Source organism: Xyrauchen texanus, chromosome 31 (genome assembly GCF_025860055.1).
Source record: "Xyrauchen texanus isolate HMW12.3.18 chromosome 31, RBS_HiC_50CHRs, whole genome shotgun sequence".
In the NCBI taxonomy this organism is placed as follows: domain Eukaryota; kingdom Metazoa; phylum Chordata; class Actinopteri; order Cypriniformes; family Catostomidae; genus Xyrauchen; species Xyrauchen texanus.
In genome coordinates, this window is record NC_068306.1 from 22,195,465 (window position 1) to 22,221,549 (window position 26,085).

Sequence of the window (26,085 nt, forward strand, 5' to 3'; positions counted from 1 at the left end):
CAGGTGCAGTCTGCTTTTACATGGGTAAACACATGCACACACTCTCACGTGGCTTCATATCAATAGTTCTCGCTTGGGTGGAATCCATAGTGCTCTTAGATTCAGATGTCAACTGTTCTGATTATATCATATTTGAATCTTTCACAAGGTAAAAGATTATAAATTGGAAAAATTTATTATGAATTAAAAAATCTATATTTGAGTGGTTAGACCACTATTTATTGGATTCTTTTTTTAAAGTCTGAGTCCAAATTGAAAGTCTGGGATTCAGAATCTGATATAAACCTGGAAATAGACATAGTTTTAGGAGTTTGAAAATTTTACAGTAAAGCAAAGAAATGTGATGTCAAATGAGCAGTGTTGAGAAGTATTGTACTACATGTAATCAAGATTATGTAATCCAATTGAAAAAATCAAGTACCTGTAATTAGACTACATTATATTTAAAATGTGCATAATCAAATGTAAATTGGTTCTTAATCTATGTAAAATTAGATTTTCAGCAAAACATACTGTAACAAGTTCTGTTCTCTTGGGGCAATTGAGGAGTCAGGAGGCAACGAAGCAGTGCAGGCAAGACTTTTTCAGGTTCTGAACACAGTCTGTTCACGTAGATTGAACCACTCAATCAGATAGCAAAATCATTTTAAACTGTTCGTGGAACAGTTCACTCTGTAAGCATCAAGTTTACCCCCCTTTTTTGAGGCTTTTGAGTCTCCCCTGGCTTTTGAGTCTCCCTCTGTCATCACTATAACAAGAGGCTTGTGTTAGAGATATTTACAACCCAGTTGCTGAGTCTTACCACTCTCTCCCGCAGACAGACACACGACCACGTCCCCATCCCCACACATACATTAAGTAATCCCAAAGTAACCAAAAGTGATCAGGTAAGATTTACTAAGAATGTTGTATAAAAGATGAATTACTGATTACATTTGTGTTGTGTAATTTTTAATCAGTACCAGATTACATTTCAGAAGTAATCAACCCAATACTGAAAATGAATAAGAAACATTTAAGATACTGCAATGTTTCTTGGTCATAGGTCTAGGTTGTGATATTTAACATATGTAGAAGGTCCTTGCTTCCACTGAAGCATGCAGTTTGGAGCATCTCTTTGGAACATTTTCAAATCATTCTGGGATACATGGATAATCGGGTTTTGCTCTAATTATTTTAGTCTTTTAATTGACTATATCACAATTCCAGTGGGCCAGAAGTTTACATACACTAATTAACTGTGCCTTTAAGCAGCTTGGAAAATTCCAGAAAATTATGTCAAGCCTTTAGAAATGTAGCCAATTAGCTTCTGATAGGAGGTGTACTGAATTGGAAGTGTACCTGAGGATGTATTTTAAGGCCTACCTTCAAACTTAGTGCCTCTTTGCTTGACATCATAGGAAAATCAAACAAAATCAGCCAAGACCTAAGAAAAAAAACATTTGGACCTTCACAAGTTTGGTCCTTCCTTGGGAGCAATTTCCAAACGCCTGAAGGTACCATGTTTATCTGTACAAACAATAGTACACAAATACCATGGGACCACGCAGCCATAATACCGCACAGGAAGGAGACGCATCCTGTCTACTAAAGATTAACATAGTTTGGTGAGAAAAGTGCAAATCAATCCCAGAACAACAGCAAAGGACCTTGTGAGGTTTTGGAGGAAACAGGTAGACAAGTATCTATATCCACAGTAAAATAAGTCCTATATCAACATAACATGAAAGGATGTTCAGCAAGGAAGAAGCCACTGCTCTAAAACTGCTATAAAAGGCCAGACTACAGTTTGCAAATGCACAATTTTTGAAGAAATGTCCTCTGGTCTAATGAAATTTTTTTTATCTGTTTGGCCATAGTGACCATTGTTATGTTTGGAGGAAAAAGGGTGAGGCTTGCAAGCCAAAGAATACCATCCCAACAATGAAGCATGGGGGTGGCAGCATCATGTTTTGGGGGTGTTTGCTGCAGGAGGGACTGGTGCACTTTACAAAATAGATGGCATCATGGATATATTGAAGCAAAATCTCAAGACATTAGCCAGGAAGTTAAAGCTTGGTTGCAAATGGGTCTTCCAAATGGGCAATGACCCCATGCATACCTCCAATGTGTGGCAAAATGGCTTAAGGACAACAAAGTCAAGATGTTGGAGTGGCCACCACAAAATCTGACATCAAATTTGAAAATTAGTGGGAAGAACTGAAAAAGCGTGTGCGAGCAAAGATGCCTAAAAACCTGACTAAGTTACACTAGTTCTGTCTGGAGGAATGGGCCAAAACTCCTGCAACTTATTGTGAGAAGCTTGTGGAAGTTTACCCAAACCTTTTGACCCAAGTTAAACAATTTAAAGGCAATGCTACCAAATACTAGCTAAGTGTATGTAAACTTCTGACCCACTGGGAATGTAATGCAAGAAATAAAAGTTGAATAAATCATTCTCTCTACTATTACATTTAAAATAAATGTATTTTACTACTTAAAATAACATTCACTACTTAAAATAAAGTAGTGATCCTTACTGACCTAAGACAGGGAATGTTTTCTATGATTAAATGTCAGGAATTGTGAGTTTAAATATATTTGGCTAAGGTGTATGTAAACTTCTGACTTCAACTGTATCTATGATGCATATACTTTTCAGACTAGAAAATTGCTTATTTGATTCTGCTTCTAAATGTTGCCGTACTGTTACGTGTTTTTACACAGTCTTGTAAGGATAAAACGCAATTAATATGTAACATCGCTTGCTTTGGACCTACCACCTCCTTCTGCACAGCCCCACATTCACCTTCAGCAGTACAATGGGGACATCATGCCCCATTCGGTTTTTCCATGGACACTTTAATCCCATTTTTATTTAAAACAAAAGCTTCTCCAGGGACTGTCACCTCCAATTCCACTGTGTCTGTGTTCACTCGATTTCATGCCAAAATTAAAATGTACTATACTATTAATCTAATTTTCTTTAAGTTACACCATAGCTCTTGGTCATTTTCTTATGGAAATGATTCATCATTCCCTCTGTGACAATTTGCTGTCACTTTCCCAAGGTAGAAAATAATGCTGCGATTATACTTTGTAAACTCTATACTTCTTTGCACCGTTCAGCAGTTGCACATTTAATGTCATCCGGCCCTTGAAGAAGTTTTGGTCTAAAGAAGGAGCATGAATCAATGGAATTTATCTGACACCGAGATCAACTTTATGTGCACTAGAACGGTGTGCTCTTCTAAACAGTGCAGAGAGTTTTAGAGCGAGTCTGGCTGTATCTTGGCTCTGCACCTGCCTTTGGCTGGTTTCAGATGCCTTCCTGAATTACTGAATGTTCCACATGAAAAGATTTAATCTCTCACCTCTAAGCGGATTCATTTAAATAATTTGCTTATTAGATCATTCCATGGGCTTTTCAGAGGTATTTGCGACCCACAGCAGTACATTCAAATGATCAAGGAACAGAAGATTCAAATTCACTACCAGTTGACTGGAACCCCCCAAATGAAGAATATTGTAGGTCCATTCAATGTAATTGATTTAATTTAAAATAGATATGAAAGGTGTGCTTGAGAAGCAGATCAATATTTAAGTCCATTTCTTCTAGAAATTCTTCTCTTTGCCCAGTAAGTGGCGATATGCATGAAAATTGTGAATCACCAAAAACACAAGAACAATATAATTAAAGTGGAGATTGACTGAGCAGGGAGGAGAATTAATAGTAAAAAAGGAATTAAATATTGATCTGTTTCTCACCACATCTATCATATCACTTCTGAAGACATGGATTAAATCACTGGAGGCACATGGATTATGGACATTAAGGGAATTTAGACCCTACACATCAACTGATATTAATGTAATTGTTTCATACATTACGATTGAAAATGGTTATCAGTGTATTGAAAATAACTTTTTCATCTTTTCATTTCTGTTATCATGTCTCCCTTTTATTTTTTGGAATCAGATTCATGTAGTGTTTATCATAGATAAGTGATGTATTTTAAAAGTTGGCATACAGTATTCATTATAATGGGGCATATGTTTTGCAACTCGGTACTCAATAAATGAGCTACTCTTTTACTCTTACTTGAGTAGTTTTTAGGACAGCTACTTTTATTCTATTCAGACAATTGTTTTTTTGGAAGTACTTCTACTTGAGTATGATTTTTCAGTACTTTCCACCCCTGCATACATGTTACATATAAAGTGCATGGATGGGTGCATGTGTAGTTCAGCAAGTAAAGACGCTTATTACCACATCAGGAGTCGCAAGTTCGAATCCAGGGTGTGTTGAGTGACTCCAGTCAGGCTTCCTAAGCAACCAATTGGCCTGGTTGCTTGGGTGGGTAGATTCACGTTGGGTTAACCTGGTTAACCCCACCAACAAATTAAAAATGTGTTTATTTTTTTATAATCATTTTGTTTTGTTTTTTAGATACCCCAAATAACGACGTAACACAATACATCTCATCATGTCACCCTTACTATATCTACGGACAAGTCCGTGGATCCACTGCAGTGCTTCACTCTATAATGCATTTTTTAAATGGCAATAGGGCTGTGATCATCCCTCTCTCCATAAAATTGGCTCAGTTATTTCAAGCTTAATCACATCAAGGGCAAAAAGATGAGACGCAGCTTGCATATAGTGTATATACCTCCTCCCTCCTCAACCTAAGAGGATTATACAGCATCTGATAAGGCAGATAATGACAGTACTACCCTGGGTTATGAGCTCAGGATATGACTGGCATAAGCAGAGGATTTTTAAGGCTTTGGGGATTCAGATTTCTCAAATTTAAAGAAATGACTTATATTTACGTTTTCCTCCTTTCTGGCTTAACATTGTTGCAGTGAGGAAGCTTACTACTTGTGTAGGTTGGCTGACATTTTTGATAGCCGTGTTACCATTTGGCATTCAGCATTGTTTAGCTGATTTAAAGATAAAGTATGGATTTTTTTTCACCTTTCCATTCGTAAGATACAGAGACAACTATTCTACCATTTGTAGGCTGATTTCCCCCTTAATTGAAATACATTTGCTACATCCCAATTCGCCTTCTTATATTATGCCCTTTAAGTGTGCTCTCTACTTCTGATGGAAAGTGCCTACATTTTAGTGTGTAGCAAAAAAGTGTGTAAGTACTGGTACATAAAATAAAATGAGAACAGATAATTCCATTAATTTGGTTCATTTTCTGTTTGTGATATTCCTGTTTTTAATCAATATGGTGATGACACTATTTCTTAAAGTTTTTCTTGAGAAAGAAGCTCTTAAGAGCACACAGCATCCACAGTAATCAGTACAAATACAGTAAATCATTATAAAAGAACGCAGGATTGTAAAATCAGAATTATTAATCACTCATAACCTTTTCTAATTGCTGTAAACGGAGGCACTTGATCATTCGCATTGATCATGAAATGAGCCAATCAGCGTCTTCGTCTTTACAGCAAAAAGTTTCTCTTCATAGCGCTAAACCAAACTTACATAGCGTTTAATATTGTTTTATGTTTTAAAAACATGATGAAGTGTCTGAGTATCCAACTATCTAATTCCAGTGATACACCTCTTGAATGACACATACCAAAATAATGATAAAAATTTCGAAGTATCGGGTATTAAAATTGGAACTTGCATCACTGAGTCCAAGTTCATAAATTTGAAGACCATAAAGTGTGGCAGGGCGGAGGGCGGGGCCAGGTCGTGATCCTACACACCCGGTCCCGTATTAGGCTAATCACGCTTCCGTGAGTGATAAAGGTCGACTGCAGAGGATCTTTATTCCTCACGGAGGGGTGATTAGCCTAATAGGGCACTCCGCCCTGCCACATAAAGTTTGTTTGACAAACGTTTGAAGACACAGGTGTGTGAAATGCGTTACATTATACTCTGTTTTGATAATCATACACCTGTAGAACAAATGCTAGCATTGCATAGAATCATTTATTCTCAGCAGTTTGGTTGCTAGAAGACATTTCTGTACTCCAGTTTCCTTCTTCACCATCTAATCAATGAAATACTTTTATGACCGAACAACTAGGAATGTCCCACATCTGACTTTGAATAGGACGCAGCATTAGTCAGAGAAGATGCTGAATGTGACGGATAGAGGAACGGTTCGTCCAACATGTTGTACTCATGTAATAAGGTGTAATTTCTTTAGCTGATGAAACTTGGACAAATTGTTTTGATTTTGTGTTTACTAAATTCCAGTGGACAAAAATAAAAACTATGGATAAAAAAACATGGATAGCAAAAATTGGACCTACTGTAATTTGAATATATTGAATAAACTACATGTTTTCACGTCTATTTACATCAAATTATATATAACTGCTACTCTACTCTAAGAACTGTTACATTTTCCTCACTAAAATACTCTTAAAAGGAAAAGAAATGTACAGTGATTGGTATCTTGCTCTTTAAATGCTTCAGTGGAGGAAATGCTTTAACAATGTGCCCTGATGTATCAGTCCAGCATCGCTACTAAGGACAAGTGTGAGCTGTCCTAATTTAAATTAAAGCCAACTGCTGCTGGAGTGGATCCCACCCTGCCAAAGGGCTGGCTTTTGCACAGTTGGGCCTTTACAGTTCACATAATGGGAAGAAGTATTTCTGTCACAGATGGTCGAGTTCATTTCTGGTGGCACCTGGCCCCCAGACACACACACACCCACATGCACACAAATGCTCATTGTACAGTCTCTTCGCCCTTCTTGTGCCACCCACCATGATTGATGAGGCTCCTGGTACACTGACACCATGTGGGCATGCCTGCAGAACACATGGACAGCAGCATGCTGCTTATCACACAATCTTCACTGCCCACCACCATCCATGCGTCATGACTGTGATTACTATTTGTTCCACTCCACAAGTGGATGGAAAACTGCATTTGTCTCAGCAGCCTTGTTTGGCACAGTGCTGCCGGTTTCTTGTGTGACTGCCCTGTTTTTAATGCTGAGCTTACACAGGAATACTTCTGTTATGCATGTGTGATTTCTTTTGTCTCAGATCATTAACCACTGGGGTTAATGTCTGCTAGAGTTGCTATGTTTAAACATTGCAGTTGACTTGAAATTATTAAATTACCTGCATGATTAAAAGCAATATAAAATATCAGATTTTTTTTTACTCAAAGGAACATGTTAGTAGTAAGGAATTATCTACAGTCAACTGGTCAGGCTTCCCAAGACTTAAGAAGATAAAGAGCACAAGTCGTATAAACCAAAGAACTTTATAGTGTTATTTTGTCTTTTTTGGATCGTGACAGCCCCTTGGTAAATAAAGCAGCATGAGCATTCTTCAAAACATGTCCTTTTGTTTTCCATGTAAAAAAATCAAGGGTTCGGGATACATGAAGAGGAGTAAATAATGACAGAAATTTCTTTTTTCTGTAAGCAATTTTTTAAGGTAATAGGGTTCATATCCTGTCGGTTTAACATTGTTTGCTTTAATATACTTATATAGCATTTGTTCTGATAAGTGAGAATCCACTATAGAAGATGGCACTCGTATCATTTCCTGAGTTCTTAATACCTTCCCTCTTATCTTTTGTGCCACAGACAAAGAAAAATATAGTCTTCATTTTCTTGTATCAAGACATAATAGAAGTCCTTTGTGAAGGCAGAAACCTCAAATGCGAATTTACCTTTTCCAGATAAATAATAGGCAACAGAATCTGCCTAACCTGTCAGATGATCTCTGTACTGCAGGATCTTTGGGTGAGTGCTCTGATGTGCAGCTGAGCCTGTATTCACACAGGGCTTCATCCCTTCCTCCCCTAAAGAGCAATGTGAGGTGCTGTCGCTTTAAGTTGAATTAAATCCAGCAGATATCTCAACCACGGGCTATTAGTTCCAAAGGAGACAGGCATTATGAGTAATTATACCAAAACGGCCATTATTAATCCAGCCTCATCTTCCCCGGAGACCACTGCACAAATGTCTTGGGTGGAAAAGCTCAGGATGCAGGAAAGTGAAGATGATGTCTCTTCTTCTGATGCTTATCCCCACATTCTCATTATGCTGTTGGTTTTTGCCTCATGAATTACACAATATTGAGGATTAAACTAAATTCTTCACTGACTTCTGTGATCGATCCTGCAGATCAGCAGGGGATTTTACAACAAATTAGTCATTTGAGTTTCAGAGTAAACTAATAAGGTTTGCTACCAACGGCAACAACCTTTAACTCATATACAATGGCTGCAAAAATACAATTATAAAAATTAATGGAGACATTAGGCAGAATGTTGGGGATGTGAGCCTCAGTCACAATTTACTTTTACTGGATCTTTTTTCAATAAAATGAAAGTAAATGGTGACTAAGGTTGTCTGCTTAATATCTTTTGTTTTCATGAGGGTGATTCAATTATGAATATAATTCATTTGGGGTAAACTATCCTTTTAAGGGGCTGTTCACACCAAAAAAAAATTCCATTCATCCATGATGCTTTTAAACTGTTTTTCTATGTAAATACGTGCTAAACAGACGTCTTGTGACCATTTTGCCATGCCCCGCTGTTTTTTCAGTGCCTCGTGCAGAAGTGGTGCATTTTTTTTTATGCCTTCAAACTTCAACTGTCAAAAACACATCTCAAGACACCTGAATTCAGCTCTTTTTGTGGCGCTGCGTCTAGCTTTTTTTGTGCAAGGACAGGTTCGATGTGAACGGCCCCCAAATCATAATTAAATTAAAAAAATAATTGCATTAGATTCAAACCAAGAAGCATCTGTTATGAAATGAAATTTAGTGAATGAATGAAGTCAGTGTCCAAATACATTTGTCTTTATTTTGAGCAATATAGACAGACAGACAGACTGAATGAATGAATGAATGATTGATTGTTTGATTAAAATATACATTTTTAAGTATGACTTTATTTTATGTGAAGATGCTGACAATGTTCCACTGCAGCATTTTGGTTATTACTTTATCTCAGTGTCTACCAACAGCATGCTGTAATACTGTAAGTAGTTCAGGTTCTGAAGCCAAAACGATGGATATGATTGGTGCTTTACTTCCCAGTGAGCACCTTTATCATATGCGCCGCATGCTGTATGAATCCTCTGACACCGAGTGGGCCAACAGGCTGTGCTGAGAGAAGTTGTCCAACAGCAAGCACTGCCTGGTGGCAGATGGTTAAACTCTGGGACGCCACACACCCAGAAGCACAAGCAGCCCAGATAGCATCGTCTCTTATCGTGCTGAGCAACCTCAGGGTTGACAAATTGATTAATACCAGCCTTTCATCTCAGAGAACCCTTGTGAAGATATCAATACTGCTGAGGAGAATGTCCCCAATCCACCCGACTGACAGTGGATGACACCTATGAATTACAGTCCGCCTAATTCTGCTTTAACTTTCATCATCATCAGGCTTTGAGGTTATCTTAGCCTCATTACATAACTAGCGATGATCTTTTCTGGAGTTGGATGTGTCATCTTACCTCAATGCTCAAAAGCACCACAAGATTAACCTTGTAAATATACTTTAAAACAAAGACTGTCATCTTTGAGTATTTTTTCGACAGCACCCTAAAAAGGACAATCCACTCCAAAAAATTTAATTCTTGTGTAATTTGCTCACCATTAGTTGTTCCATAGCTCTCTGACTTTCTATAAAAGGAGATGTTAGGAAGAAGTTTCCGTCTAAGGTACCATTCACTTTTATTGTTTGGAAAAAAGCATGCAATGAAAGTTAATGTTGACTGAGGCAAATGTTCTGTCTAGCATCTCCTTTTGTGTTCCACAGGAAGTCATTTGGATCTGGAACAACATGAGGGTGAATAAATGGTGACATATTTTACATTTTTGAGTGAACTTTCCCTTTAATCCAATCGCTTTCTATCAATGCATCCCAGATCATTCAGTGTGGATGTTTTTGCGTGTATTCAAAGCAAGTCACCTAATCTCAAGGTTATCGCCTGTGTATCTAGAACACTTGGTCTGCAGAGAAATGAGAATCGATTATAGTGGGATGGGCATCTTTCTTGGCCTGCCCCTAGGCTAAATCTCGATGAGCAGGCCTTCGTGTTCATTTGAGCTGAATCGACAGTGTGGCTAACTGTGTCCGTTAGCAGCACCTGACGCCGTGGATTTACAGACTTGGCTGCTGTTTGCCATGACACGGAGTTGCCCCCTCCTCTGCTCCATTCTGTTCAATCAACCCAGCTCATTGGCGGTAGCCAGCCCCCCCTCTATCCCTCTCTGTGTCTGAGTAATGGCCTGCTTCTCCCCTCCCATCACCATGAAAGGTGGCTCTGGCTTTTTTCTGTTCTGCCTTTTTTTCTACACACGTCCTTTCAACCGGCAAGGCAATCCCAACTGAGATCTCTATCCTAGATGATTTATCTAATGTGTGCTTCACAGATTCAGTCCATCTAATCTCTCTCTCTCTCTCTCTTTCTCTTTTTCTATCTCTCACACACACACTTTTATAGATGGATAATAATTTGTAGAGTCCATATATTTATACGTATCAAAAACTTGTGCTCTTACAAGTAATACAATTGCTAAAAGGGTTGTTCAAAAGGGTCATCAATTACTCAGTGTTGTTCAAATTACATTCATTTTACTGCATATTTAGGCAGAATACAAAAGGAGATGTTAGTTAGAATGATAGTCTCAGTCACCATTCACTTAATCTTTTTTTCTTCCACACATTGAAAGTGAATATTGTCTGAGACTGAGCATTCTGCCATTTCCTTGTCATATGGGGTTTGGTTCAACATGAAGGTAAGTCAGTTACGATAGAATTGTATTTTTTGGCCGACCTATCCTTTTAGCATATGGCAAATATTATAATGAATCTTCAGAAATATACACAAAACATCAGTACAGCAAACACCTTGTTGTAAATAAATTGTTCTATGAATACATCTTCATTACAAACACGCCAAAAATGTACATAGAGGAAGAAAATGTAACCTTTTTAAAAAACAGTGAGGCATTTGTCGACAAATTTTGTCTGGTACTAAATTATTCATCATGATCGAAAACCAACTACTGCTACCTTGGTTGCAGGGGGGTCGGTTGTATCTGGCACCAGCAAGTGTTGTCAGCTCTTCTGCGAGAGATATCCACACTGACTGAAAACAGACTACCTGTAAAATGCAAAAACACTGTTTCTAAACCCTTCCTTTTTTTAACACGTAAGCCTTTCATGTTGTATTACAAGTATAAACACTGTCTTCCACTTTTACTGGCCAAGTTCTGTTCACTGCAGTGTCAGGCTGTGAATTTGTATTCTCGTGTGCTCATTCTTTTTTCTTCTCCATCTTTTGGCTTCTTTCGATGTCTGCATGTGTGCTTATGCACTACAATCGTCCACTCCCTCTGCACCCCTCCCTTCTCTTTCCCTCTCTCTCTTTTCCTCAGACACACACTGCACCGCTCTCCTTCTCTCCCTCTCTTCAGCTCTGTAGCAGTGTCTGGTTGAGCATCCAGAAGGAGCACAGTGAATCCTTCTCCTCACATTTACGGCAAGCAACGGTTGTTTTTTCTGCTCCCCCCACCCCACCTTCTTTGCTCACATTCCCTTAATCCCAGGAGAAAAGATATCGAGGATCGCAAGGAGAGGATGCTCTAGTCGTTCCTAATTTAATCAGCATGCATTTCACCACAGCGACTCATGCTAGGATTTTAGTCATCCACACTTTGGCTGTGAAGGGCTATTTTTGCTGGCAACAATGTCAGATTGGGCATACTAGCAAGTGAATGCTTATCGGAGAAGGGGAGGGCTAAAAAAAGAAGAGAGAGGGCTAAAATGCAGTGCTAATCGATACAGTATTCACGTCAGAATACAGAGACAGCAATCCAAGAGAAAGAGAGATCGGGATGCTGGTGGAAATCTGATCGTCGGCTAGCACTGCTCCGACTCTTCCACTTCAAGAGGAGTACACGGAGGAAAAGCTTTGCGTCGTAGCCAGCGCGTCAGAACTCACAGCCAGCATTATTTATTTATTTGCTGGTTTCTCCCTCTACCGTGCTGCAGCAGACTTCTCTCCCCTCTACATATCTTTTTGTCTGCAAAAAACGTGAGGGTTTCTTCCTGCAGCCTCCTTTCATTAGTGTCCTCCTTTGTCTGTTTTCTGTCATCGTTTTCATCGGTATTAGAATAATCCTTTTGCCACCGGGATGTTTACTATCACTTCTTCAGCGATAGAGGAGCTGCCCTCTTAGGGAGAGTGGTCTTAAGAGCATGTAAGCTCTACCTGAGGCTTGGGAGCAAGGGAACGAGAACAAGAAAAGGAGGCACCTCCTGGCATCTCTTAACCTGGAGCATTTCTCCTCTCCTCAATTAAGTACAAATCTACATCCAGAAATATTGATTGGTGTTGCTGTGATTAGAATGCGTTTGGGAGTTGCAGAGCAAACGACTGTCGCCCTGACTCGATTGAGCCTACCGTCTTCTTTGCAGGTTTTCATTCCTTTTTTATATATATTTTTTGAGAGTAAAAACCAGGAACTGCCCTTGGGAAGAAAGCAATAGGTTTTCCCCCTTTGGATTTTGAAGAAAGACTTGTAAGGAATTTGTTCTTTTTGAGGATTTTATCTTTGGAAGCCTACTGTGGAGGTCTGGGGGCTTCAAGTATCATAGAACTGCAAACCCTATCATTGTTTTCTTCTCAATTATTTACTTGACCCGTGGATAATGATGAACATGGGTACTCCTCTTTGAGATGCACTCTTTCCAACGGATGGGACTAATGGGATGTCGAAGGGTCTGCGGTGGACCCTCCTGCCCCAGTCTGGAGGTGGTGCTGCTGGGCTGGGAGTGTGGTGGAACCAGTTGGCCGGGCCTTGGCTCTTGGTGGAGACTGGCATTATCTCTGGCTTTGTTGGCCTCACTACCGGACAGAACAGCCAATGCCCGTGTGTCTTCCAGCCTGAGCACCACACACCATATCCATCACTTCCATAACAAGCATGGTACTGCACCCATTTCCATTAACAAGATGCCCTTCCTCACGAGAGGAGGCCACAGTAAGTCTTCAACATTTTAAAGCTCTTCAGCCATGATGTCAATTTTAGGCCAACTCGGAAGGCTAATTCACCATGGGTTCCCTTTGGAATTTCCAATGGGTTTTAAGAATGGCAGTTTTGGATGTTTGAGTAATATACAGTAAAGTTTCTGACTAAAATTACTTGAAGAGACATTTGAATCTATTTAATATAACATAATCTACAGACAGTCTAAACACAAATGTGAATTTTGAAGTCGCTGAGTTTTTTAAAATATTTTATTTAAAACCAATATGTTGCTAGCAAACTACTAAATTAGGACTACAACTACCACAAGGATGTAAGTGTACATGCCTGGCAAACCGGTAAACCATCGAGTGCATTTACATGTACTATATGTTGAAAACTACCAAAAACTACCAGCTTTTCCACACACAGACACGCACCCACACATAAACAATCTTAACCTGAGAAATAATCTAATTATTCTCTGCTTTTGACATTTGAACATAGACAGGTATGTGGACAGCACGTGGGCATAAGCCATTAAGAATGCCATTAAAGGTTTCCTTGTATTGCGAAATTGGGGTATAGGCAAAAATTTGGGTGTGCGATCGGTTTATGCCTAAACAGGTTATGACCATACCTTGATTAAAGAACATGGGTTAAGGTGTTTACATGACTTCACACTTTGTCACCTTTTTAAACGATTGTGCATCATTTTAGTCCTTATTTAGCAACATGCACATGCTTTTCATGTGTGTAATTTATGTTGTCAAACTAAACGTGAAAGTCTCTTCAAGTAGTTTTGATCACAGACCTTATTTTACCAAAACTGACATACTGAAAACCCATAGGAAATTCATGAGGGAACTTGCTTATTGTCTTTTAGAGTTTAGGATTACTACCAGAATAGCACTTCCCATGACTTTCAACACCAGCATATCCTCCGTATTGACCAGGCTACCTGCTGATGTTTCCTGGGTCTAAAACATTTTGATTGTGGAGTATTATTACATTGGAAAGCTGAATGTTGATATGGTGCATTTATATTTCTAGGCATGCACCAAACAGAGTTTCACTTAGAAGGTCATTCGTGCTTTGATCTGTGTCTTTATAGATCACACGGGGAGTGGCCTTGTGCTCTTTGCACTTACTGCAGATCTAGAGAAAAGATGGGTTTTGTTGGATTTAAGGGTAGACCAGCTGTGCTCCTTTTCATGTCCAACTCACTCCATTGAATTACTGCTTCTTGCCAAGGATCTTTTTTATACTTCTGTCAATCAATCAAATATTGTGTGGAACATTGACGACCTGTCTACCAGCGGCACTCTGGCATATGTTGAGTAGCCAGTGACCTTGTTATTTTTCAGCGATAAGAGTTTGCCTATACCACATGCTTTAATGATGTGTCAGAGTTTCTTGCTGCCATAGTAAAGTTAATTATTATTATAATTTATATTTAGTATATTATAGTATCTTTTTATGTTTCTTGGACAACCATTATGCTGCAACATGCATCAAAGGTCATGCATCATCTATCATAGATCAAAGTTTTTCTTTATTTATTTTTTCATTCTTCTCCCACAATTTGTTGACAAAATAATACAGTTATTTTCAGTTCAGTTTATTTTATTTTAGTTCAAATAAACTGGCCATATTTTAATAACAGATTATCACCACACAATACTTTGGATTCAATGTGAAGAAAGTCACATTGTTTTTTATGCTGAAATGTTGGACTTGGTGTAAACAGGCCATCATATGGATTCCTTCATTGTGGACAATAATTTTTGTCTTCCTTTTCCTTATCATTCTAATGGATTTGTTGCAGTAGCTCATCAATTAAGCAGATATGTTTTTGTGTTTTTTAAATGAATGGCTACTGGACACAGCCATTTAGTGAAACAGGGAGAGAGAAAGAGGGTGGGGGACATTGGATCACCACAATCACTGTGTCAAGTAACACACAAGCCGAAGTTATATTAGCCAAGCTTTCCATCTGAAGTGTCTTGGAGGACATTGCTAAATGATCCTTTTAAACAGAGAGGGTTAGAGAGATCAGTCCTTTATCCCCAATGACAAGTAGTTCAGTAAAGGAATGTGATCCTGCACCATAATGGGATCATCAAGGCAACTGTTAGCAGAATCATTGCCCTTTTTCAGTTTTTCATTACAACTGGTATTGTCAGTCCGATTCACTGCTTCTCCCTCGACATTAATCTCACCTGCTCTCCCATCTGTCTGCTGCAAATTATGCTATGCATTTGCAGTGTTCTTATCGTGCAGGAACAGAGCTTGCAATTCTGACTGAGCTGAGGTTAAGCAGACATGTATTGAATAACATCACTGCACTTGTAGGCATCTCCACAACCATTCTGGGAGTTCCACAACAGTCTGTTCTGATTGCGGCTGTCAGAGGGTCCAATCCTGCAGCAGTAAAGGCTAATAAATTTCTGCTTGCTCACAAAATTTACAGATCAATTTGATGACTGTATGAGCACTGCTTTCTATCCCTTTATTCAATAGGGATTTCTTTTCGGTCCTATCCTTAACACTTTTTCATGGGAAATCATAGCTGTTAGTTTCAATTTCAGACCTGCATTGAAACGTAGCGAGGGCAAATTCACTAAAGGCTAGGGTAGACTTCGTTTTTCACCTGCTGTTCCATCTCACACACAGTCGAGCCTTAAAAGTATACTATTTTTACCACAAGCAAATATGGACGCGTTCAACGCACTAATACTACAACTGCTTTGCATCACCCATTTAGCACAGTCAACACCATGCAAAGATGCAGACGCTCCATGTTTAAGTAAAAACTAGGTTGCACACAAACACTCTGCAAGTACTGTGCTGATGATGAAATTTGCATCACCTGCACTGTATGCGAGACGTACTGACATTCAGAAAACCGAAATATTATTTGCCTTAAATAGTTATGCAACTTTTGCATGAGGTTTTTCAATGCAGAAACCTGTGCTTTGTTCGTTTACCACTCACAATTCAGTTTTACCAGGTGCTAAATGCACTAAAATAGTGAATGTGTCGTAATTGCCTATATTATGTCATTTGCCTTTTTTTCAGTGCAAATGGGCCATCCAGATACTTGTAAATAAGGCTTATTATAGGTTTTTCATGATAGCCTACTCGTTGCTATTTTCCTGATGCAATATCCGTCACAATATTACCACCCATGTAAAGTATGCAGTAAACAGAATTTTATTTAACAGTATTGCATTGCGTTAAGGCTGGGGTAGTCTTCGTTTTCCTGAGTGCTCAGTGGTATAGTAGTCTCTAAAGAGGTGGGCATACTGTGAATTTATGAAGTTACATTTTATAAGTTAAATTTAAATGTATATATATTTACGTTTAGCAGGGAAATACATTTTCAATGCAAAAAAATGTCCCGCCCCTTACTGAAATGGAAAATATGATTGGTTAGCAAATATCTAGTCACGTCTGAAATTAACCTTCTGATTGGTGGATCAGCTTCATCGGACTGCCTGTCTTGCCCGTGCCTTTCTGTTCCGCTCTCACCTACCGCAGCTCCGTGCACGTTTAGAGAGAATCTCTGTACACTTGAAAAACACACACACACACACACACACACACACACACACACACACACACACACACACACACACACAATTCACTCACTGGTGCTGCGGCATTGTGTTAGTAGATTGATAAAGAGGGATAAAGGCCGACCGGAGATGGCACTGTGAGAAGGAGAGACTGCCTTCTCCGGGCAGCCTTAATCCCTCTCGGAGGCTTGATTAGCCTGATTAGGGTACGGGTGTGCAACATCACGACCCCGCCCCACCCTTCACCCTGCCACAAGCCTACTCGTTGTTCTGGCAGCCATATTTATCATCATTTATTTTAGGTGGGTTACGCAAAGTTATCAACAGTTAACACCAGGCAAATGTGAAGATGATGCACATGGAAGCGCCTCCCAAAAATGTGCAATTCCGGATTTGCGGAAAAAGGAAACTTTGGCATATTTAAGGTTCTTTTGTAAGTTCACTGTATGCCCACATCTTAAGACACTACTACACCATAATATTACACTTCAGGAAAATGAAGTATACCCTACTTTGCTTGCAAGATCAGAATTGTGTTTTTGTCCAGCACAACTTTTTGCTCAAAAAACAATGCAGACACCGTGGGCAAATAATCAATGCTATCAGTGGGCACAATTCATTCTTAGCAAATTCCCCCTCAGAATTTGGTGCCTAAAACAAATGTTATGCATATGTATGATCAGAAATCTGACTGCACTGATCCCTAATGAGCTTGCATTGCATTTCCAGCAAGCTCGAAACCTACTCCCCCTCTGACCAATAATCACATCCTGCCAGATCCCATCACTCAAAGCAGCCCCTGCCAGCAAGGTGGTGATAATTAATGTAATTGATATGAAGATTAGTAGAATAAGTCAGTCAGGTCTACGTGGGCCCGGGTGATGAGTGGATGAAATAATAGAGAGATGGAGGGGAGAGCTGTCACGCTACCCAAAGCCTTGCCTCCATCTCATTTGTATTTCCCCCCATGTTTGTCATTTTTGCATCTCATGCCATCTGAAGAGCCCCTGGTAAAACACTTATTTTAGTTTTTTTTTTTTATAAAATATATTAAATAGCCTTAAATCATACTTTTTCCACCTATATTATTTAAAGCTGAAGTGTGTAATTTCTGCACCACTTGTCTCACCGAATGGAATTTCAAAAAGTTTCCTGAACACACCTCCTGTCTTCCTTTTGGGGAAATCATCACACAAATGTATCACTTACAGTTATATATCTATATTTATATTAATATTTAAAAACATTTAATTCAGTCATCATATACTCACACTCATTTAGTTCCAAATTCTTATACTTGTTTTGGGCTGCCGCCTGAAAATGTTCACACTCAAATTTAAAAACTCCCTGTTCACACATACAGTTTACTTATTTCATAAAAATGTTGTCATTTTACAGATAACCCCCTACATTTTAAGAAATTATTGAAATAATTAATAAATAACATAGTATATGTTTACAATTTTATGATTTATTATATATAATAAAAAAAAAAAATATATATATATATATATATAGTTTAAAGCATGACATTTCAGATCTGTGTCCTCAATTTTAAAGCAAAATGTCTTGTGTATTCCATTGGATGGCAGGAAGTACTAAAAAAAAAAAATTCCACTAATACCTTCCATCGCATTATTCTGATCTGAAATGTAGGTGGTGCTCCAATGAAATTTAGCCTTCACCCATAGACAACAAGTCTTTTTTGGGGGGATGTGCTGAGAGATTCCACACTGTTTTGTTGAATATCTTGACTTCTGAGTTGTCTAGCCCAATCTAGGTGTCATTAGAAAGCAGAGAATCCTAGCTTTACAATGATGTGTAAATTTCATCTTATATAGATGTAAATAGACAAATTTTGTTGTAAAACATTTTTGACATTGGATTATTCAATAAGTAAACATGTAATTTCTTTAACTAATTTTAAAGCTGACAACCCAAGGTAAGATTTGATATAACATTTAAGGCTATTTGGGGTTTACAGATCAGTGGTCAACAAAGAAAAGAGACGTTTGTATTGTGTGCCTTATAAAATTTCACTTTGTGATATTTTTTAAATAATTAAAACTGTGGTATTATGGCAAAAAGTTGATAGAATCATTTGATATATGACTTGTCTATTTAAGTGCTATGTGAAGGACTTTTATATTCATTTTTTACAACATAAAAGTGAGGTTTTCAAGATTCTAAGCTTTCTAAGATTCTAAGCTTTCAAATGATACCACATATGCCTAACTTATGCATACAGAGAAGTGTTATAAAGGCTTGCCATATAGCAACAGTTTAAGAGGTTATGGCTGTAGACATTTCAGTAAACATTATTCTCGAGAATAAAAAATATTGATCGTGCTTTTCTTTAACATTATATAATGCTTTGCTTTTCTTCTGACCTGTGTTTGGCTTCGAGTCCACACTAACCCAGCTTTGACTTTTTACACACTTGTCATGATACTTGAACTCTTACCCCTCCAACTTCAATCACTCACCCTGACAACAGCTACAGACTGCCTGCCCCGTTACTGACCCATTCATCCATGTATCCTGTGGGCTGATGCATTTTTACTGTTTGATTTGAGGATCTCACCACAGCAGACATCTAATATTTCTTCCAATCATTCTCTCTCTCCATCTTGTTTTTGTCATCCTCTTATTGAAATGCGGGCTGTCCCTCCCTCCCTCTCTAAGACTCAGAGCTCTATGCGCTGATGGAGGCATGATGTTTGACAAGCAGCAGGTTCTGTTTGTTCACTCATGCCTGCTTCTGCATGCTGATGTGGGGTTTCTTGGGCCACTGCTATATATGGCAAAGATGCAGCCTCTCTGCTTCATTGTCAGATCAAACACAAATTGTTCCTGTGGCTCAAGGGCACACCTTGATCTGAGCAAGGGCATGCAGCCCTGCGTTGGTGAAAAGGGGCTATCCTTTGTGGATCACTGGTATGCACACTATAGATTGGACCCCATCAAGAGCAGTTTGCTTCCATGAGAGCCACAATCCATTACTGTCTCCGAGCTAGGCTCTAAATGTCTGGACAAAATTGTAGGGAAGGAGAATAAGGAATAATTGATCATTGGCTGAAACACAGTGATTTGGGAGTGTTCCATTGTTTGCAGTCAATAGCTTAAGCATGGAGCAGTAATGAGACAGCATTTAACTGTGACCTCCTCGTTCTCTGTACTGCCAGTGTTATCGAAAACAAGAGTTCTTCACAATTTGTCCCTTTTCAAAACAGTTGACTTGATGTGGAGCCGTCACTTTAAGTGCATGTGTCATTTCAGCGCCGGTTCTTAGAATAGACTGCCAACTGCAGTCCAATCAATGTGATGGGCAAAGCAGTTAGACAGTAAACTAGTAGGCTGTGGTTTGGATAGAGCTAACCTTAAGCCAGTGAGCTCTTGGCTCTCTATGAGTGGTTGGCTGTTGTTGCTGTGGCTAGGCAGCCAAACAAAATTGTGGACTTAAAGGGTTAGTTTTGCCAAAAATGAAAATTCTCTTATCATTTACTCTCATGTTGTTCTAAACCAGTATGACGTTTTTTTTTCTTTGTGTAACTCAAAGGAGATGTTAAGGTCTGAGTATACTTCAGTTGTCTGCATTGCTAATCAGTCTGCGCACAGTACGCGTGATGCAAATTTCGTCACCAGCACAGTCTGCGCGGCCTGACCGTATGCGGCCTACAGACGCGGCCCTCATCTGTGCGCATCGTCGCCGCATGTTCCAGCCATAAACCGTACTAAACGAGTGTCACAAGGCAATTTAATTTTAGATAAAACATCCTTTTAAAATTTGGAACAAATATGTTGTCTTTCTCGAAAAGCATTGCTTTTTCTCATTAGTTTGTCCCCTCACCTTCCAGAAAGGCATCATATGCTAGATTAATAGTGGACTTGATGATGCTCAGAAGCTGCAGCAGCAGGGTTGAAGTTACTCTCATTCCTCTTCACTCGTTTTCTGAGTCAAGACCAGTGGTGTGTGTTTTACTAAATGTGACATTGAGGAGAAATAGCTCAGTTTTGGATCTCACCCAAGCTCTCGCTAAAGGGAGACATCCATGCTGTGAGCTGTGAGGGGTGAAATCAGTCTCCAGGTGCCTGGATTCCACCTCTTACATCTGCACTAAAACTAGCTCAACCGTGCCAAAAACCATCCCAGTGCTGTTGCTACAAAGCATTCCTTAACTTCGCTGTAGGACCAGCTTTTCTGCCCAGGTAAATCAAAACCATAGATATTATATGAGACAGAAAGGCTTCAATGTTGGATTGAAGAAGCAAAGTGTACAAATGTGATGTTACTTTTAAGTAGATTTGGCCGAACTGTGTTCCTCAGGATTATCTTCCTCAAATATGAGCTGCGTCTGAATATGCATACTGTCAGAATATGTACTACATTTGATGAAAAATGAACTTCCAAAAATTACATTCTTATGGTATGCAAGTGAATTGTAAGAATACATTTCCAGACATACTGTACTTCATCCAGGAACACAGCCATTGTCCTGTGACCCGAATATATGACGTAGTATCAACAACCGTGAAAATGATGTATTCTGTTTTTGTTAAAGGAATATATTGGGTCCAGTACAAGTTAGGCTCAATCGACATAATTTGTGGCATAATGTAGATTACCACAATTATTTATTTTGACTCATCTCTCCTTTTCTTTAAAAATGCAAAAAACGATTACAATGTGTCCAATTTTTGCAGGGTTTATATGCAAAAATGTGAACCTCATAATTTTATAAAAGCACTTCTGTTACAACTCATGCGTTATTTGAGCTGTGAAGTTGTTGTCATATTTACTGTCATTTTAAGGTTTGTTGGCACTGCATCGACATGGCAACTAAGTTCTAAAAGTGTCTATAACTTTACACAGAAAAGTTAGTAAGCGATTTTATCTCTAAAATCATGTATTTTTTTTTTTTTAATTGTATTTTAACTTTCAGGTTTAGACTCGCCCCTTTAAATACATTTTGTGGTAATCGACATTATGCCACAAATACTGTCGATTGATTTTTACTTGTATTGAACCCTCTCTATTCAGGGTTGGGAAGGTTACTTTTGAATATATTCCACTTCAGATTACAGAATACATGCTGTAAAATGTCATTTGTAATGTATTTCGTTACATTACTCAAGGTCAGTAACATATTCTAAATCATTTGGATTACTTCTTCAGCACTGGTAGATTTTTTTCACTTGTTTTGACTATAAAAACTCTGCCAGTACAGTAAGACAAAATACACATGTTAAAAATACATTCTCTGAAAAACCTAAATAATCTTATGCAGTATTGTTTCTAAAACAAGATCAGTCAAACGGATCTTGTTTTAAGTATTTTTAGATATTTTTACAGGAAAACAATACAACAACTATTACCAAGAATAAAATTTTTGCCCTAATATCAAAGGTCTTACTAGAAAAAACTGAATTTTCTTGATAAAAAACTATGATCGTGCCTGGTAATATGTGCACGTAAAATGGCTAGAAATAGCATTATAGCTTAGCGTAAAGCTGACAGTTTACACAAATTGTTTCACCGCTGTTCAAATGCACTTTGAATCGCATCATTTATTTGTATAAATGTTTTCCATCTGAAAGAACTAAATATTAAATTAAACGAATTACAATATAATGCAAAGTAATCTCTTCAGTAATCAAAATACTTTTTTGAATGTAACTGTATTCTAATTACCAATTGTTTAAATTGTAACTGTAGTGCAATAAAGTTACTTATATTTTGTATTTTAAATATGTAATCCCGTTACATGTATTCCGTTACTCCCCAACTCTGCCTCTACACAGAGTGTTAAGAGTTAACATTTATTTTCTTGGAAGAGTTTGAAAAAATGTCATGCTAGAATTTATATTAATCTGTGTTTTTTTTTTTTAAAGCAGAGCATTCATCTTTTTGTAAACATTTCAAGCTTTTTTATGTAAATCCTTGAGAAATTAAAAATTTAATACAGTGGTTTTATGAAACCTAATTGGGCTTGATGATTTCTAATATCTGTGTATTTGTCCACAGAGACACACAAATAGGAAATTTAGCTAATCCAACTTTAACTGACAAAATCTCATATTTATACTTAAGCTTCAACATCAATGCATGAAACAAATCAAGGGCCTCATAATTTTCAATGAAGTTCTTTGTGCAACAATGTGCAACAATTCGACGATGTGCTATCATTATATCCCAGACGTGCCAGCCAGTCTTTTCCCTATGTTGATTTTCTCATAATATTTTCCCTATGTCTTTGAATAATGAAAGTCAATCTTATATTTGTAATCTACCTGTGTTTTATCCACATTCCTAATTAAAATGTTCTCCACAAACTTCCAGAAATAATAGTAGTAGTACACTCATTAGCACTTCATGTTGTTTGAGTGCTGTTGACAAGCGATCACCTCACTGATGTCCATCTAAGAATAGAGTGTTGCTTGTAGGGTGTTGAACAACAGTGGTGAGAAGTGCTCTTGGAGCTCCAAGTCTCCAGGTCTTGAATGCGCAAGCCCGGGATCTGCCCACTCAAGTGTCCCCTGACAGGGTCGACAGCACCACTGTGCTCTTTCTGACAACACAATCTGTCCTCACAAAATGGAGATACTTCAAAAAGAATCTCTAGATTTAACATTGGAATCTTTTTATATCTTTCAGATAACTGATCTGAGGCTGTTCCACATTTTTATTTATTTTTTATAACTGAAGACTTCAGAGGCAAACTAAAAATAAAAATTCAAAAACAAAACAAAAAATCATATCTCGGTCATGTTTACAAAAGTTTTTCAAATTTATTTTTAAGAAACGTTTGGCAAGATTGCCGATTGGGACTTTCGCAAGAACTGGTTACAGCTCATTTTGCTATTTAGAGAGATAATAAAATTATTCCTGGCAATATCTCTAAGGATTACACAATTTCACAGATAGACGAGCACAGAGCGAGCACACACAGTGATGATAATATTGGCTGCAAATGTGTGATTCATTCCCTCGCATAAGGGGAATTTGCAGCCGCATTCTGATCTGTAGCTTTGCCGTGAAAAAGGGGATTATTGAAACTTCAACATTTTCTGCCTTCCTGCAAAGCTTGAACTTACTGCAGTGTCCCAATCAAGTCCTCTGCGTGGTGTCTGTTGAAGTCGTATTAGGTTGTATAAGCAATTCTGCTTTACAGCTTTGCTTTCGGGGCAAATGTATAAATAATATATGGGCTTTAAATTGAACATTGAAAGCTAATTCTAAAGCATTCTTAATCCTTATATATATAATGTGACCTCTCATTTATGAGAGTTTGGCAAAATAAAATCTAAATGTAGAGTAGACAGAGTTTGTTAGTTTTAAAGTATATTTGCAATATTTGTGCTCATTTTGTAAAATTGTGAATATTACGAATAATATGCTTTTTTATTTAGCAATGAAGTATCCTAAAGATTGTGTTAGATTTGGAAAGTATGATTAAAGTGTATTTGTTCAAACTGTTCAATGAATCAGTTCAAAACTCCAATTCAAGGATTTGTTAGGTTTAGAAAAAATATATGAAGACAAATGTTGCTTACATACAGTGTTATTTATATTGGTTCATATAAATAATGTGGGGAAACAAGCCTTGATTATTTTTAAGTAACTTCTTTTACGCTGTTTTACTCCTTGAATTTCTTATTTAGATTCTAATTGGCTGCAATGGCTGTTCGGTCCAAATGGTGGTTCCTTTGAAGGGGCAGGAAAAAACCTTAAGACGTTTTATATCAAGTAAATAAATAAATATCTGATTATACACTGAATATCATCAAAAGCCTGAAAAACACTGCCCACCCCTTATGTACTGTAAATCAAAAGTATTTACTAGTTACTGTATGTATCGACTGGAGCAGAGCTTATTGTAACCCGCACACACACACACAGGATGAGACAGTCACAATGTTGGAGAAAACTGCTTTATTAAATAAAAGCAGTGCAGGCAAAAGTACAAACAAGGGGCAAATCCAGTGAAGAGTAGTCGTGGAAGTGTAGGGTCAAAGCCGGGGAATCAAAGAGAGCAAAGGGGGCAAATCCGGGAGAGTAGTCGAGGGGAGCGAGGGTCAAAGCCGGGGTAAACAGGATGTATACAAGAGGGGACTAGAGGGAGCAAAAGACAGGGGAAAAAGAGGAGCTGGCAAGCTAAGAGGAAGACAAGAGGAGGCAAAACTAGACGAGACTAGCAGGGGGCAAAGATGCGGGAAACTAAACACAATAACCAACCCCATACAAACGAAAGGATAGTGATATATATAGGTGCGAGTGCAGGTGTAAACAATGACGGGTGATGAGACGAGTGCAGGTGAAACTAATGTGTGGGGATTGGAAGCGCGTGAGTGCAGGTGGTCATAATGTTCTGGCTGAAGCGGGCATGTGAGCCAGAGGGGGGAGATAGTTTACGAGCGAGAGCTCGTAATAGCAAAACCGGGCGTGGAAGCCCGAGGGAGGAAAAAGAGCATACGAGCTCAAGGGGGCGGAGCGAGGGAGCGGGAAGCGAGCACGCTCGCGGAGTGCATGTGTGCGTGCTCGAGGAAGCGGAGATGGGGCAGAGGAGCGGGGTTCGTGACAGTACTCCCCCCTCTATAACGGACGGCTCCTGACGGCCGCGCTCGGCTGTTAAGCTCGAGGGAACAGAACGACCGTGTGAGCTCGCCGGGGGCAGAACGAGCGTGTGAGCTCGAGGGAGCAGAACGAGCGTGTGAGCTCGCAGGGGCAGATCGAGCATGTGAGCTCGAGGGAGCAGAACGAGCGTGTGAGCTCGCGGGGGCAGAACGAGCGTGTGAGTTCGCGGGGGGCAGAACGAGCGTGTGAGTTCGCGGGGGGCAGAACGAGCGTGTGAGCTCGTGGGGGGCAGAACGAGCGTGTAAGCTCGCGGGGGGGCAGAACGAGCGTGTGAGCTCGTGGGGGGCAGAACGAGCGTGTGAGCTCGCGGGGGGCAGAACGAGCGTGTGAGCTCGCGGGGGCAGAACGAGCGTGTGAGCTCCAAGGAACAGAACGAGCGTGTGAGCTCGTGGGGGTAGAACGAGCGTGTAAGCTCGAGGGAACAGAAAACCCACAAAACACACAAACCATATGAGGGCAGTCCAAGGGGGATAGAAGGTACAAAGGGCAATGAAACAGTCCATGGGCAGTTCAAGGTAAGGTCAGGGGGAACATAGTGGACAGGCGGGTGGTCGGGAGATCTAGGAGGCAGCCGTAGGGCAGAGACTGGGTCAGGGGGTCTGGAAGGCGTCTGGAGGACAGGGACTGGGTCCGGGGGTCTGGAGGGTGACCACCGGACAGGAATAGGGTCCGGAGGCCATGGAAGAGGCCACAGGACAGGGAGAGGGTCAGGAAGTCCGGGCTGAGCCGTGAAAGGCGGAGCCGTCAGAGGCGGCACCGTAGGCGGCTCTGGAGGTGGGGTTCTGGAAGGCTCTGGAGGTGGAGCCGAAGGAGGCTTTAGGGGCGAAGGCCTGGAAGGCTCTGGAGGTGGAACCGAAGGAGGCTTTAGGGGCGAAGGCCTGGAAGGCTCTGGAGGT

The 26,085-nt window shown here is 39.4% G+C and overlaps 1 protein-coding gene across 2 annotated transcripts in view; it reads left to right on the forward strand.

Annotated features, from left to right (window-relative positions):
• LOC127624709 (neurexin-1-like) overlaps positions 1–26,085 on the forward strand; it is a 526,269-nt gene that overhangs the window by 333,821 nt on the left and 166,363 nt on the right. The window contains exon 1 of one of the 2 annotated variants that reach the window (XM_052099556.1): positions 11,453–12,988. The exons of the other annotated variant lie outside the window; for it this stretch is intronic. Within the exon in view, the coding sequence (XP_051955516.1) occupies positions 12,685–12,988 (304 nt within the window). The 5' untranslated portion in view covers positions 11,453–12,684. Of the gene's footprint in view, positions 1–11,452; positions 12,989–26,085 lie in introns of those variants that run through there. 2 annotated transcript variants of the gene reach the window in all.